This window comes from Coturnix japonica, chromosome 2, assembly GCF_001577835.2.
Source record: "Coturnix japonica isolate 7356 chromosome 2, Coturnix japonica 2.1, whole genome shotgun sequence".
NCBI classification, from domain to species: domain Eukaryota; kingdom Metazoa; phylum Chordata; class Aves; order Galliformes; family Phasianidae; genus Coturnix; species Coturnix japonica.
In genome coordinates this window covers 112,063,524-112,079,115 of record NC_029517.1, presented here as the reverse complement: position 1 = coordinate 112,079,115, position 15,592 = coordinate 112,063,524, and the positions used below count along the sequence as shown (strand labels likewise).

Sequence of the window (15,592 nt, the reverse complement as noted above, 5' to 3'; positions counted from 1 at the left end):
GTCTCTGTAAATGTTCAGTGAGCATCAGTGTATGTCAATAGGTGCCATTTTATCTCAATGGCGAAATTCAGTTCTACACCTTTGCTTTATATATACTTCCATGTCAGACACCATTTTGGCAGACTGCCTCCGCTGCCATCCATCACATGGTAACAACAAGTAATGGAATATTGGTAGAAAGGTTTAACCTCTACTTCCATACCACCATTTACCTCTAGCATCATGGGCCAAGGTATACTATATACTATACTAGGTATCATCCATCTTTTCACATGACCTTTCAGTCTCTCCTTCCTGTAAGCTATTTCTTCATTTCACATTAATGTAGAGAGAATCTCTTTCTGATGAGGAAATTGACTCTCATTCTTAGTTTGTTCAGAGTAGCACCATAGGAATCTCTTGCTTCTTATAGCAAACAATCTACTTGCTACAGCATGAACACTAATGATTAGTGTTGATCCTTTTTTTTGTCCTCATGTTAGGAGTAGTCTGTGTGCCTTATGGGCGTAGAAGGCATAGAAAAACTTTGTGTTACAGTCACTTGATCGGTGTCTGTTAGAATTAGTGTTTTGAATCAGCCTGAGGACAGATTTGTGCTTGCACTTATATACTCTTACTCCTGTGACCAAAAGTGTACATTTGCTTCAAATGAGGAGTACACGGTAAAAGAATTTATCATCTTTTTCTTTGCTCATATGAGGAGTCCGGAATAATTTTAGTTACTACAACAGATCTCAGGGGGAAGGTGGGGGAAAAAAGAAGCAAACAAACAAAAGAAAGTAAAAATGCTAGTAATTACTTATATGGATTTCTGATCCCTCAGAGATTTTTCCATCATTTAAGCCAGTAAGAACAGGATTCTGCAAGTCTTCAGGATTCTTCAGTTAAAAATTGCAGAACTGCAGAATGACTGAAGTTAGCAGAGACCTCTGGAGCCATCTGGTCCAACCCCTGCTCGAGTAGGGCCACCTAGAGAAGTGTACCCAAGCCTGTGTCCAGATTATTTTAATATTTCCAAGGTGGTAGGCTCCTCAATCTCTTCACACTTATACATTAAAAAAGTGATTCCTGGAACATCCAGTGTTCCACTTTGTGACCACAGCCTCTTTTCCTAGCACTGGGCACCTCTGAAAAGAGCCTGGCTCCATCCTCTTTGCATCTTCCCTTCAGGTTTTTATAGACATTACTGAGATCCTCTCTGAACTTCCTCTATTCCAGATATCCCAGCTACCTCAGCCTTTCCTCATAAGACATGTGCTTCAGCCCCTTCATCGTCTTTGTGGCCCCTGAAGCTTCTGATTTTTCTTTAAAGCAGTCATGACTTACCCAGCCAGATTATTCAACACAACATCCTTAGCATTGCAGAGTATTTCATGTTTTCAAAGAAGCTATAGAAATTCTGGTGTTTCCAGACGTATACTATATGAGGGAGTGTTTACATCTAGTAGAACTGTTAGTTTTATTTATGGAAGTGTTTCCACTGCTTTGGGTCCGTGCCAGTCTTCTCCAGAGATTTCTATTAGTGACTTGAGAAAATTTCCCTGAGAAACTAATGAGTAAGTTTATATTCTGCAGTCAGCAATAAATATATATATACTATTATGAGTAATGATCATGGTACAAAGAGTTTTTTTTCCAGGTCAAAAATTTGTGTCATAATCTGTTGTAACTCTGATGCCTTCCCTGTACAGACACTCAGCAGTGAATAGGGAATGTAACTCCTGCTTTCGGAACTCAGTGATATCTGACCCCTATTCCAAGTGTACTTCAGAGTTACTCTTTCATTCCAGTTCTCTCAAGGTACATGTTTTTTTTCCATGCACAGGCATGACGGTAAAGCAAAAGATTTAGCGCATATAAAATAAATAATAATAATCATAAATATTGGGGAAAAACATCATTTTTGAATATGTTTTGCCCTTTTACTCGCACCACTTCTTTGTTTTAGGTTTATTAACCAGGCAGATCTTTTGCAGCCTTGACTTGCAATGGAATTACCATTCACCATATACGTCATAGGGAAATTCCACGCTCTAATCCCTCTCATAATTTCATTTACAATGAGATATACATGAACATGCACTGGCAAATTTGGTTTCTTATTAAGACTTATGTAATATAGATGTTTAGTTTCCTGACTGTTTTGTAGAAAGAACACAGAAGAAGTGATAAAAATATGCATACTAAAACTGGTAATTCCTTAACTAAAATTTAATGTAGCTTTAATGTAGCTGCAGCAGCAGTGAAGTCAGTAAAGCCTAATTTGTCCTCTGGCTCCCTGTGAGCTCAACTCTGCTGCTTTTAGGACTACAGATAAGTATTTACTATAGTGTGGTCTTCAACGTATGCATATACTGTAGACCTCTTCTATTTAAGACCATATTACAAATCTTTGAATCCATGTTGAAATTGTAGAAAGTAATGGATCTGAGATCATGTCAAAATAATATGTGAATTGTTTTTTTGAGTTTGTCATATCAATACAGAACAAAAGACATGGGCACATTTCTACATGAGGAAGAGCTGGGTCATATAAAAACTAAATGTTAAATGCTTGTACTTTTCTTTGGCGAGAAGACAGTTGTTGCCATACAATTACTGACTGGCTCTCTGGGCCCATCACAGAAATTGAAAAGACCACATGAATTGTTACCAGGGTCAGGGCAACCACAGGGCTCATCGGGAGGGTTACAGCAACCACAGGGTCCATTGGAAGGATTGGAAAAGACACAGGGCTAATAGTGAGGGTTGGAACGACTGCAGAGCCTGCTGTGAGAGTTGGAGTTGCTACAGGATGTGTTCTGGGAGTTGGAGAAGTTGCAGGGCCTGCTGATCATCAGACTTGAGACAGAGTGTCTGGAAAGCTTTATGGAAGAAAAGGATCAGGGGTGCTTGTTGACAATTAGCTGAAGATAAACCAGCAGTGTGCCCAGGTGATCAAGGCCAATGGTGTCCTGGCTTAGATCAGAAATACTGTGGATCATCCCTCTATATTCAGTAGTAGTACTGTGCCTTGAATGTTCAGTTTAGGGCTCTTCACTGCAAGAAAGGCATCATGTCCAGAGAAGGGCAGTGAAGCTGGAGGGGGTTTGGGAGCCCAAGTCTTACAGGAAACAAATGAAGGAGCTGGAATTGCTTTGTCTGAAGGAGGCTCAGGGATAGAAATTATTGCCCCCTACAACAGCTTGAAAGAAGGTTGTGGTATGGTGGGGGATGGCCTCTTCTCCTAGGTAACAGTGACAGGACAAGAGAGAATGGGCTCAAGTTTTACCAGGGGAGTTTCAGGTTGGATATTAGGAAAAATGTCTTTTCCAAAAGAGTGGTAATGCATTGGAACAGGCTGCCCAGGTACGTGGTGGAATGACTGTCCCTGAAGGTGTTCGGGAAACATGTAGTTGTAGCACTGAAGACCATAGTTTAGTGGAGTTGGTGGTGAGTTGATGGTTGAACTAGACAATCTTAGGGATCTTCTCCAAACTTAATGACTCTACAGTTCTGTTCTGTAATTTATTTTCTTGGTCTTTTCTGTAGTCTAATTTAGATTCTGCTGGTCTGTATGTTTCTTTTTGCTTTAAGGAGGAATTACGTAGGAATTAATTTTTCTCATCAAATAGATACATGCAACATACACTGTGTACACGCTTTTTGGTATATTCTGTAAAAACACATTGATTTATGCTGTTAAAAAGAGGAAACACCATCAATAAAGAACTGGTGGATACAGAATTAAGAGGTAGAGAAGAACAGCAGAAAATTCCCTTTATTCTTCTGTGCAAGTACTTATGTACATCTGGCTATATCTGGCTCTTTACCTATCAAGCTGACACTGGAAAGTCAGTATTAGCTGCAGAAATTAAGCCTGTAACTAAGACATACTATTCACTGCAGCAGTGAAAAAACTTGCATTTTAAAAACTTGCAGCAGTACTACATCACTAGAAGGTAAGCGTGGTGGAAATGAAAAAAACGACATTGATGAATTATTCTTCAGTTACTATTATATAGCACCAGTTTCGCAGTAGTTTATGAGTATCCTAATGGTGTTTCAAGTGATATCACTGTAGCAATAGTAAGATGAGATGCAAAATCTGATACAGATGTTAACTTTGGAAATTGCAGATTAGGAGAGTATGTAATAAATTGGCCTATGTGGAGAACTAATCTGGACATACAAATTCTAATTCTAGAGTTAGCTTATTTACCCATATCACAGCCTTCAAGCTCTTTACAAGGTGACATCAGCACTTAAACTGTTAAATTCCATGGTGTGGAATAAAATTTAGATTCCTAAGTGAGTATTTTTTGAAACTACATACTGAATTACACAGATATTTTAAATAATTTCACTTATAGCATCTTTGGAAGAAACAACATAGAAAAACAGAAATCAAAACATTTTGAAATTATGAAACCTCACAGTTTTACTCAATACCTGTAACAATTTGGTTTTTATGATAAAAGAAAGGAACAGGAATACATGAATAATAATGGTATGCAACAGCACTACTTACGATGTTTATGAAATTGTTTTGATCCATGCTTTCTTAGCTTGTTTGATTTACTAAACTTTCAGGTTTATAGAACATAACTGTACTGTAGTTTATATTATTCACTGTCAGTAACACTAATGATTCATTGATAAATTCTCTTCTATCTTAGAAATTACATATTCTTCTTACGTACTCTGGTTACCATCATAATAGTCTTGCTTCAACTTTAATTATTATATATGCAATTTCTTTATTCTCATTAACAATTTAGTGGCAACATACTGTTTTAAAGAGCACTGCTTTCCCCCAAACTTGCAAAGACCTGAATGTCTGAAATTCATGGATGTATTTCATACACTTTAAATTAACCCATACTTTATCTTTTAGAGGAACCAAGCATACAGACAAGTGACAAAATGATATCTATTCTGTCATCAGATGGTGGGTATAGCCCAGCAATCACATCAGATTCAAATGAATGTAAAAAAGATAATTCTGTCATGGCAGGAAATATACACAGCGACAAACAAACAAAGTATCCTAAGCATATTGTCAATGACATCTGGAGGGTTAAACAACACATGCAGAACACATGGGTTCTGTAGACTGCTTCAGAATGTGCAGGTCTCCTACAAACTCCTAGCATCTCTCTAGATTTCCTTACCTAAGAGTTTTCTTCATTTCATTATCCATAAGTTCTGATATAAGAAGCTGAAATTGTGTGATGGATTGTTTCTGGTGAAAAAGATCATGGTGAAGAGCATGATTTTATCATTTTAAGATGTCTAAAAAAATAATAATAAAAAATGAGACATAAGCTTGAGTTTCAAGAAGTGAGAAGAAAAAAGAAAAAAAAGAAAAAAAAAAAAGCAGTTTTAGACTAATATAGATACATCCAAAACAATATGTATGAGTATTCGGGTCCTTCTGAACCTAACACTGTTCATTTAAATTCCAGTGTTTGTTCATAGGCCAACCATGGGACCTAACATACAAATCTAGGGCAAGCAGATGTTTAGGAAGGAGAGATTTTAGTTTCTAATTTCCTACAGGTTAGCGTGAATAATGAAAAGTCTCTGAGATTAAACAAATGGGTTATCTTTATTTTAATAAGAGTGGAGTGACTCACATAAGAGTTCAAACACATAAAAGGCTGCTGCAGAGGAGAAAAGAATATACAGTTCACTTCACCAGTGGCAGGTAAAATGAGAAGCTACAGGCTTAAATTACAACAATGGAGGTTCAACTCTGAGGCAAACCTCACAGCAGTAGAATGGGAAAGCGCTAAAATAAAGAGGGAAGTGATAGAGCTGTTGTCTTGCAGCTATGTTTTTCTGTGCTTACAGTAAGAGGGAGGTTACTTGGCTGTCAGATTGCTGCAGGGCAGAAGTCTTTCCCAAAAACTCTACTTGAAATAGCAATATTTAATCTTTCTAAACTGTATAAAGGAATGGGATTTAACACTGATTCCAGAGTCTGTGTGAATTGTCTCTGTTGGCATCCTGGATTTTATGTTAACAGAATTACAGGATGGTTTGAGTTGGAAGGGACCTTAAAGATCATCCAGTTTCAACTTGGTGCCATGGGCATTGTTGCCACCCACTAGCTCAGGATGTCCAGGGCCCCCATCCAACTTGGCCTTGATAGTTTATCCACACCTTCTCTCGACAACCTTTTCCATTCCCTCATCCTTTGAGTAAATAATTTCCTTATAACACCTATGTTAGATGGATCTACTTCACTACTTCCTTTTACCCAGACAGTTTAGTTTCTCAGAGTGACAGATGAATAGCTGGCACTATGCTATCATTACTGAAGTGTGTTAATGCAGGGTGACATTTAATCACATTAGTGAGGGAGTGAGAAATTCTTGTGACCATAATTTCTTAAATAGGTTGCTTCAAAATTACAAGGATGTGAGAAAATTGTTTTAACTTATTCTCCTACTTTGTCTGTCTCGTTCTTCTCCTCTTTTTCATTTTCTTCATTTCTATATTTTGGACTTACAGTTAAGTTTCTTGTTCATAGTTCCCACCATTTGTACTTTGCACAACTCTTAGAGGCATATTTCAGTTATCTGGCAGACTGAGCTGAGGTCCTTCAAAATCTGGTAGCAGAAGTCTGGAGAATCTGAAGAATAACATAGGAACAAAGTTTGTTGTCTCTTGTTTCATTTAATGGTACATGATTATACAGTGCACTAATAGCTTTTAAAAGTATCAGGACTTGCTCTCCAAGCATTTACCACTTATGAGAGTTTGGAGTCCAGTTTGTCTGAATTTTCAGAAAAATGAACTTACTTTCAGACTGTCCTCTGACATTCAAATATGTAGACTTCTATTTGCTATTTTGAATATAGATGTGGTGTCTGCTCCTTTTATTCAGTGTTAGGGAGTGATTACAAGTCATCCTGCATTACAAGAAGGGAATAGGCTATTCTGTCCTTTCTGTCTGTTTTTCTTCCTGTTTTTCCCTGTGTCTGCAGCAGCACTATGCTTAATTGCACTTTGTTCAGTCTCTTCCCTTTCTGCCATAAGCAATACTCCCTCAAGCTCTTTCATCTCTCACTCTCCTTAGCACTTTTCTAATTTAGATATCCAAAGCTTTTCTACTGGTAAATTTGCTAACTTATAAGACCATATCCATGGTCTTCAGGTTTGCTGCAGTGAAGATGTTTTTAAGTGGTGAGAGGCCTCTCAAGCCTACCAAGCAATTTTCTGTGCCTTTAGCACTCAGATAGAACATCATGGATAGCCTGCTGAGTGTCTGTATACCAAACTCATGCTGAGAAGGTGGCATTGGTTTAGGCAGCAGTGATATGCTTCTCAGAATTATTTTTCTTCCCTCACTCATCATTTGTTTTAATATCACACTGACATTCTTCCCCTTGACTTTTCTGCACTGACTTGATGAGTCTCAAGATAACCCCAGTCTTAAGTGTATCTTCATAAATATTAATTCAAAGGAAACCTACATGTTACCTTGAAATCAACACTCTCTAAGTCAAACTGATCTGTTGCTTCCAGTGTCTTGTTTCCACTTATCAAACTCTTCTTGCAGCCTTACGCTTCTAAGTGTCCTTTCTGAGCCACCCTCCAGTAACGGAAGGAACAGCAGACTTCCTACAGGAAACGAGAGATAAGCTAAGATGACACAAAATAATACAAACTTAAAGATCACAAGTTCATCCTCAAAGCGAAAAAGCTCAAGTCAAGTGTATGTAAAGTTGAATCTAGATACAGATTGTAGCAATTCAATTTAATTGGAAATAAGGGCATCATCCTGTCCATTGAGTATGTTTTTGGTCTCATTTCTGAATGGATCTTGTTTATAGAGATAATGCGAAGGCAAAAGTGGTTAGGCTAAATCTTAATCCTGTCTATATTTCATTCTTCTGTTGTCTGAAGCTCGTGACATTTTTGAGATTTTGTATGTACTGTGTGCTGGGTAGGTAAAGCTTTTAAAATCATAAATATCTGAGTGCATAACATGAAGATTTTCCCTGTATCTCATGCTAGCTTGATCCTTCACAGTTTTCACCTATAATGTGTTTTCACTGCACAATAAAGTTAACCATAACAATAAATTGATCCACTTGCTCTACTAGACATATTTCTGTGGAAAGCTTACTCTTTTTAACTGTGTAAAATGGCAGTACCAAACAAACACAGCTATCTAGACTGGTCTCTTCCACCTAAACTTAAAAAGTGCACTGTTTGGTGTCAGGCTGTGTGTCAACTGAGTGTATGAGGCACACATTGCTCACTGTGCTCTGTAAAGGGAGTGTAGGTAGATGCAGTTTGTTAATGATTCTGGGTCTGTGAACTGGGATGAGACACATTTGAGAGAGGTGACTTTCTATTAATTATTAATTTTTTTAAGAATGGAAAATCAGGCTTATGGGATTGCAGGTTATTTGTTACTGTGGGGAGTGATATGAAAGGAGTACAATCTAAAAGTAGCTCATAAAGTGGCAAAATGTGTGCTTTTCACTGCAGTGAGATATTCCAGTCCTTGTATTAGACATTTTCAAAGACATATCAGTACTCTCATCAGCTCAGAAGCCTTACACTGTCTTCTGTATAGGCTAGATTTTTAGAATGCTTAGAAACATTTGGATAACTGCAGATACTAATTTGTGAAACATTGCTTCAAGAGGACAGCATATTTCTGAGAGTTTTCCAGGTGTACTTAAGATATTGGCTGCAATCCATAACGCTTTCAGTTATTTGGACCATGTCCTCTTCCTCTCACTTCTACACAATGAAAAGCATAAACAGTTGGCAGTAAATCTGTCTTGTTCTGAAGAGGAGTATCCTCTTACCAGGGATATTCCTGTAAATGTGCACAGACTCTGCTGCTTCCCTGTCTCCCAACCACTTGCTTTGCTTATGAGATGCAAGTTTTACATTCCTGGAAAACTGAGTCTCTCCTCATTCTCTTTTTTGTGTTCTTCAAGAGAAGATAACAATGCAGTGTAAGTGTGTGAGAGCTATTTTGGATTTATTATAGTTGGTGAATATTATTATGTGCCCTATGTGACATATATTGTAGATTTTATATTTTCCCTGCTTTAAAATTCTTTGAAGTGCATACAGCCAGGAATAGGTACTTAAGCTGTAACTTCAAATAAATAAATACATTAAAAATATTTGAAGCAGGTAGTTTCAGATAATAAAGAGAGCTGACTTCTGGGTACAAAACACTGTAAGTCTTGAAAGAAAAGAATCTTTATTAATGGAGAAGAAATGAAAGCTACAAATAATTTCTTCTCTGCAAAAATACCTCCAACAAACTAACAGATTTTATGCTTGATGAATTAGAAAATTCATTATATAACACACAAAACTAATTACTGGGGAGCATTTTATTTACCTCTAATTTCTATTTAATAGCCACTGAACTTGTCATTGCAGGTATGGTTACAAAAGTATGGCTACCTTCCACCAACTGACCCCAGAATGTCGGTGTTGCGCTCTGCAGAAACCATGCAATCAGCTATAGCTGCCATGCAGCAGTTCTATGGCATTAATATGACAGGAAAAGTGGACAGGAACACGATTGAGTAAGTAACTGGTACTGAACTGCTCTTGACTTTTCTGTTTCAGGAAGACTAAAATAGAAATGGAAAAACTTTATGACATACAAACTAGGGTGACCAGAATACCCAAATAGCATTCTACCTTCAGATGGGGAGCGACAGTCTTTCTGCTTCTCCTTGACTTTTTTATTTTCATCTTTCTCTGCTGTGTTTTCTGATAGCACGTAGCCAGTTGCCACTGCTGTCTACATTTGGGCATGTAATTCTAACGAAAATGCTTCAGGGTTAACTAAAGTAAAGGCCAAGAGTCTATCAGTGTGAAACTAGAGAAGCCTAATCCAAACTGGCAAGAATTCACAGTTGAAATATATCACAGTTGAAATTTTTTACTCCAAATTCCCTTATCCTCATTGCAAAACAAAAAAGTTAGCACACTGCAATGGCCCATTCATTTTATGGTTTCTGGTAACAAAAGATCAAGTGTGATCATTTTCACACGCAGTAAAATTAGATTAATTTTGCATGCGCTTTGCAATTATGAAATCATGTAAGGCATGCACAATCTGATTTTATGCACAAATTATGTAGAAAAGAGAGGTTAAAAGTATCTTCCAAACAACTCCATGCTATGACAAATTTTAGAAATGTACCAGAAGTATTGAGAAAAAAACTTATCTGGGCTTAAGACTTGAAGTTTTGGGGCAATTCCATTTAGAATACAGTAAGGATTGTCTGTGATTTTAGAAGTTACTTTGCTTGAAAAGCAAACAATAACTAAATAATACATCCAACAACTACCACACTGAAGTATGTTCCTCCTACTTCTCTAAAGTGTTTTTTGGGAGTAGAAGAAATTCCTTACCAGCCTTAACAGTCCCAATCTGATGTGTCATCCATCTTTTGTAATTCTTTTCTAGTAAACTAGCTGACATGAATGATTTTCCAATCATTTATGGTTTAGGGAAGAGACTACCTAAAATGCTGGCAGAATTGGAAAAATCATTTTATTCCACTGGCACACTCATTATTGCATTGAAAAGCAATAAAGCAAAGCAGATTTTAGGGCTGCCCTAAGGGGAGGTGAGTCGATCAGACATCCCTCAGTTCTGGAATTTAAAGGACCTTAGAAAATGCAGCGCAATAGCAATAGGCTCAGGAAATGCCTTGTGAGGGAACTGTGCTCAGAGGTATGTTTATGGTCCAGCCTGCAGGGTGGAAAGACTGGGCTCTTTATACGGCTTCACTGATTGATCCTTGAGGAGAGAGTACTGCTACACCCACTGCTTGTAGCCTTATAAAGACACATTAGTGGCAGCTTTGTAAGAGGCAATATATTTCACTAAAAGGAAAATAATCTGCTCACAGGTAGAGACTAGAGAACAGGAAAGGAAAAGAAGAGGCCATCCCTTGCTTTAAAGTATCAGTCAGCAAGTTAAAAACAGAACAAAAGATAAAACAACTTAAAGACCAACAAAAACAAAAACACACCTTTAATTACAAAGGAAAGTACTTTGTGTTTGCAAGATTGTTCTCATTTCTTAGGTTTTGTAAGAGGCAGAGGAATACAACCATGCAGCAGTCCAAAGCATGCATTTTACAAGCTATTGAAAACTGTTTTCCAATCAGATGAGTTTCTTCTACATAGACTAGCACACAGCAATACTTAGGTATATATAACTTATGTCAAATGAATTACATGTTCACATTTCGATTTGTATTGAATTGAGTCAAGCTGGAAGCAGACCTGATTCTTATAGACTTGTCTTATTAGAACTGAGAAAAGATAAACTCATTAAACTCAAGTGTGGCCTCAAGTTACCATCATTTAACAGCACTGAATATTCTTACATGAACTGGCTATGAAAAAAGGATATATATATATATATTTGATTGCTCATTTATAGAAGTGATTTGTAAATATTTGCAAACATTTTCCATTTTGTATATATAGAGAGAATATATACTGTCTTTTGGCAGAAATATGTGACAATTTAACATTTGTTTCCTTGTGATTAATGTTATAATCACACACACAAAAAAAACAAAAACAAACAAACAAACAAAAAAACAAACAGTTGTGATTTCAAAATAAATACTGCAGCACGAGCTTCATAGAAACATATTCTCATCTTGTGCATACTTGCTTCTCCAGCATGTCTTGAAAAGTGATTACAAAGTGCCTTTTAGTTTGCAGAAGAATTAACAATTATAAGAATTTGTTGTAGTAGCTTGATGAGAATCAAGTTTGAGAATATTAACAGAGAAATAGTGTCCTGCAGCATCATTGTCAAACGTCCCCTGGAGGAAGCTTGTTGTTCTGAAAAACAGTTAATTCCTTATTGACTGCTTTGACATGATAAATGTGAACAGTGTTCATCTTCCCTCTTCTCACCATTCACTTAATTTTGCTATGTTTTTTAATTTGTTTACCAGGTGGCTTGAAAAACCTGTTACATGTTTATTGCTGGGGATGAGGAACAATGAGTGGTAGAAATGGATCACTTCATAATAGTGTAAAAAATGAGGGACATTCTGAATGGAATGGAATTCTTATACAGTTTTGTTTATGGATAAACAGGAAAGATGTTTTAAGTATTTTACAATTTATTCTGAAGGTTTAGGGTGATGAGGAAAAAAATAAATTCTTTCTTTATTCCCCAAAGAACCAAGTATGGCTGGACAACTGGGCTGAGTCATGGGAAGTTTAGTTTCAGCCTTCATTTTCCTTTTTCCCCACTGGAGGAACATTATAGTTTTGCTGCATATTTTTATTTTAAGCTTTTAAGCTTTTCTGTGATTCTAAACTGTTTTAATTCTCTTGGCATACATAGCTCTTCAAGCCTTAAACTAATGGACCTAAGAAGAATTTGATGTGACATAGTCTACAGATAGAGTACATTAGTCACAATTAAGCCTCCTTATTGAGTACTGATAAAATATTAATATTGAGGGGCTGCTACATAACATATTTCCACAAGTTCAGAAACACAGATGAAAGAAAGGCAGCCATTACCAGTATGCAACTTAAAAAAAAAACAATAATAACAAAAATATTTTTTAAAAATAATTAAAGTGTAAGCACTCAAGAACAAGGAAGATATTCATCATATTATGTTAAAAGCATCTATACTGAGAAGAAAATAAAAAAGAACGTTTTCTATGTCAATTACCCCTGAGAGGGAAGAGCACACTAGGTATGCACAAATTTCATGAGCATTAATGATTGACAACAGAAGCCTTTCCCCTAATCAAAATAAAATCAAAATAAGGCATGTCAATGTTCAAAAAACTTTGAACATTAAAAAATATGAAATTTTAAATTAACCTCCAGAAATTGTCAACATTTTCTCTCATTTCTGAACCTGACTGTCATACTAATTTACTACTGATAATTTGTTGTATAGCCCAATTGCCAAATGTAGCTCAATTAGGATCTGGGTCATAGATCAGATGACAGTCCAACTCTTCCGCTGCATTAAACAGAAAAAAAATTGCATCTTTCCTGAAATGTCACTTGAAGATGAGTTGCTGAAAGCTAGTGAACTACTTGTGCAATAAGCCTCCACTTGATCTGCAATGTGATTCATGCTATGTATGAACTACAGTTCTAGTTCTCATGTAACCATAAGGACATAAGTGAGATACAGACAGCATAACCACATAGCAAATCCCCTGCCAATGGCAACCAGCATGGAAGCAAGCATAATACTCTGGATAGGTACATGGCACTTTAGAATCAATGGAAGAACAAATTGTGACTGCTTAAATTTCTAATGAGGCTCCATTAGCTAAGCTGATTAAGTTAATTTTTTTGAGGGGGAGAGGGGGGAGAAGAAGAACTAATTCAATTGATTTAAAATTATTGTCCATGAAAAAATAAAACTGTAAGTAATATATTATGTATTTATACAAAACCCTGATTTTTTTTTGTAACTGTTTCTAAGAAAGTACAACAGGCTTTTTTTGTTGTTGCTATGTGTGGGGTTTTTTTTTTTTTGTTTTTTCTTCATTGCTTCCTACTTTGTTTTGGTGCAATGCTGTTACATTAAGGCGACACAACTTGTTTTTTAGTCCTGTGTCTTTTTCTGCAATTTGAGTGTCCAGTTTCAGAAACACAATATAAAGGACATAAAACCCCATGGTAACTGCATGATGATCATGCATGATTCAGTGGGAAAATGTATTACTAACAACATCTAAAAGCTTTGTGATGCCTGAGCCAAAATTTAATCTAATTTGATAAAGTATTAATATTTCATTTGATAAAATATATTTCAGTAAGAATAGAGCCAGCTTTGGTTTGTAGTTAAGATATGCCTATATAATTTGATTATTTGAGCAAACCTAAATAATGCATCCCAGAAATCGTTCATGTCTACTTTGCTGAATTGATACTTTCTATAAAAATATGAGAAGAATCTGATGTAAAGTTTTGGGGTATTTAAGCAAATATTAATAGGATACATTTTGGATAGTTTGCACTGTTGTCTTTGCAGACCCTGGAGAAAGCACATTATATTCCTTACAAACACGTGTCATACATTCAACAGTTTGATGTGAGAGATATACTCCATAATTATGCTGACAAGAAATTAAAGCAAATCATTGTTTCATATTTGATATCAGACCAAAATTTAGGTAACTGTTGGTTACTATGAATAAATTTTGTTTTCCTCTGTTGCATTACTTTATGGAGGCATCAGCTGTCAAAGTTTTTGCAGCCAATGACATTCTGTTATAGTGCTTATTAATGCAAGTGGGATTAAGACTCAACTTCATGCAGTCACTAAAATTTATATTTCCTACAGGCTGATTTTGTTTAGACATTTAAACCGTAGTTTTCTATCCATAGTTATAAATGAAGCATTACAAGCTTGGCTCATTTATAAAAATTAGTGTGGCTGATTTGACTGGAAGTCCATATTCCATTAGTCTGTCTCCAAAAATTCATTCAGTATGCAGTGTCCTTTGTCCTGTATTAGTTGCAGTTATAAAACTTGCAATGTATGTTTTATTCCTTGAGTACAGAATTGAAAAAACAAAGATTTCATTGGATTGTGTAGTATATCTACATATATTTTTACATATATGGTACTACAATATGTATACATACATATATAATAGTTCTTTGTGTCACAAATATTCCATGTTTTCTTTTGGACAAAATACAATAATTTTCAAATATCTACATAAAAAGCTTAAATAAATTGGCTGGTTTGTTTTGTTTTGTTTGTTATTTGAGGTTTTATTATCTGCACATATTTTTAAAAGGTGTCTGCATTCTAAATGAAGGTGACATTTATAGTGATTTCTCTGTCTTTCATTCATAAAGCTGTACATGTATTTATGGAACACTGCTTAAATGCCAGTTGAATAGTTAGAAAGTCATTCATGCAAGCCTGAGTATAGAATATGTAAGTATCACAGGAGAGCTATATTTTTTTATATCAGTATTTATTATGTTATATTTGTTATAATAGAAATAAAGTCTGTGACCTGGAAAAGTAACAGAGGAGACTGTGCTTTATTTACACAAGTAATGTCTGAAATCGGACTATCATCCTGATGGAAAATTGTGCTGTAGCTATTCAGTTCATATAAAAGCATTGCTTCAGCTGAGTTCTGTTACTTTTAATCAAGTTAAATAAGCCCTTGTACTGCAAAGGAGAAACTATTCTGTCAGTCGTAGTGCTGCTGAAATCATGTGTCATCTTTCTTTTGATAACTGTAATGTTGACAAACTGAAGGTGTTTGAAATACTGGAATATTTTGGAACATTAAGATCACTGCAAGAACTAAGCATTTCTGTGGGAAATCTCATGCTGCCACAATGGTTGTTTTTGTTTGTGAATTAGACCTTTTCAAATTCATTCTACACACAACATTAAATTTTCCCTAGGCAGAATTCTTGAGTAAGATATTTCAGGAGCTGATTCTTTTCACTGTGTAGAAAGTCAGTGAGACAGTGAGAGCATTTAATAAAGAAGTTAATAGTATTATGATGTTGGAAGTTTCAATGTTCTGACAGTTGTCTGGACTCTTTGATTAGAAAAACTTGAGGC

General features: G+C 35.9%; 1 protein-coding gene across 1 annotated transcript in view; it reads left to right on the top strand.

Annotated features, from left to right (window-relative positions):
* Positions 1-15,592, top strand: part of MMP16 (matrix metallopeptidase 16) — a 158,627-nt gene that overhangs the window by 72,851 nt on the left and 70,184 nt on the right. The window contains exon 2 of the mRNA XM_015855974.2: positions 9,406-9,554. Coding sequence (XP_015711460.1) covers positions 9,406-9,554 — 149 coding nt within the window. The remainder of the gene's footprint in view (positions 1-9,405; positions 9,555-15,592) is intronic.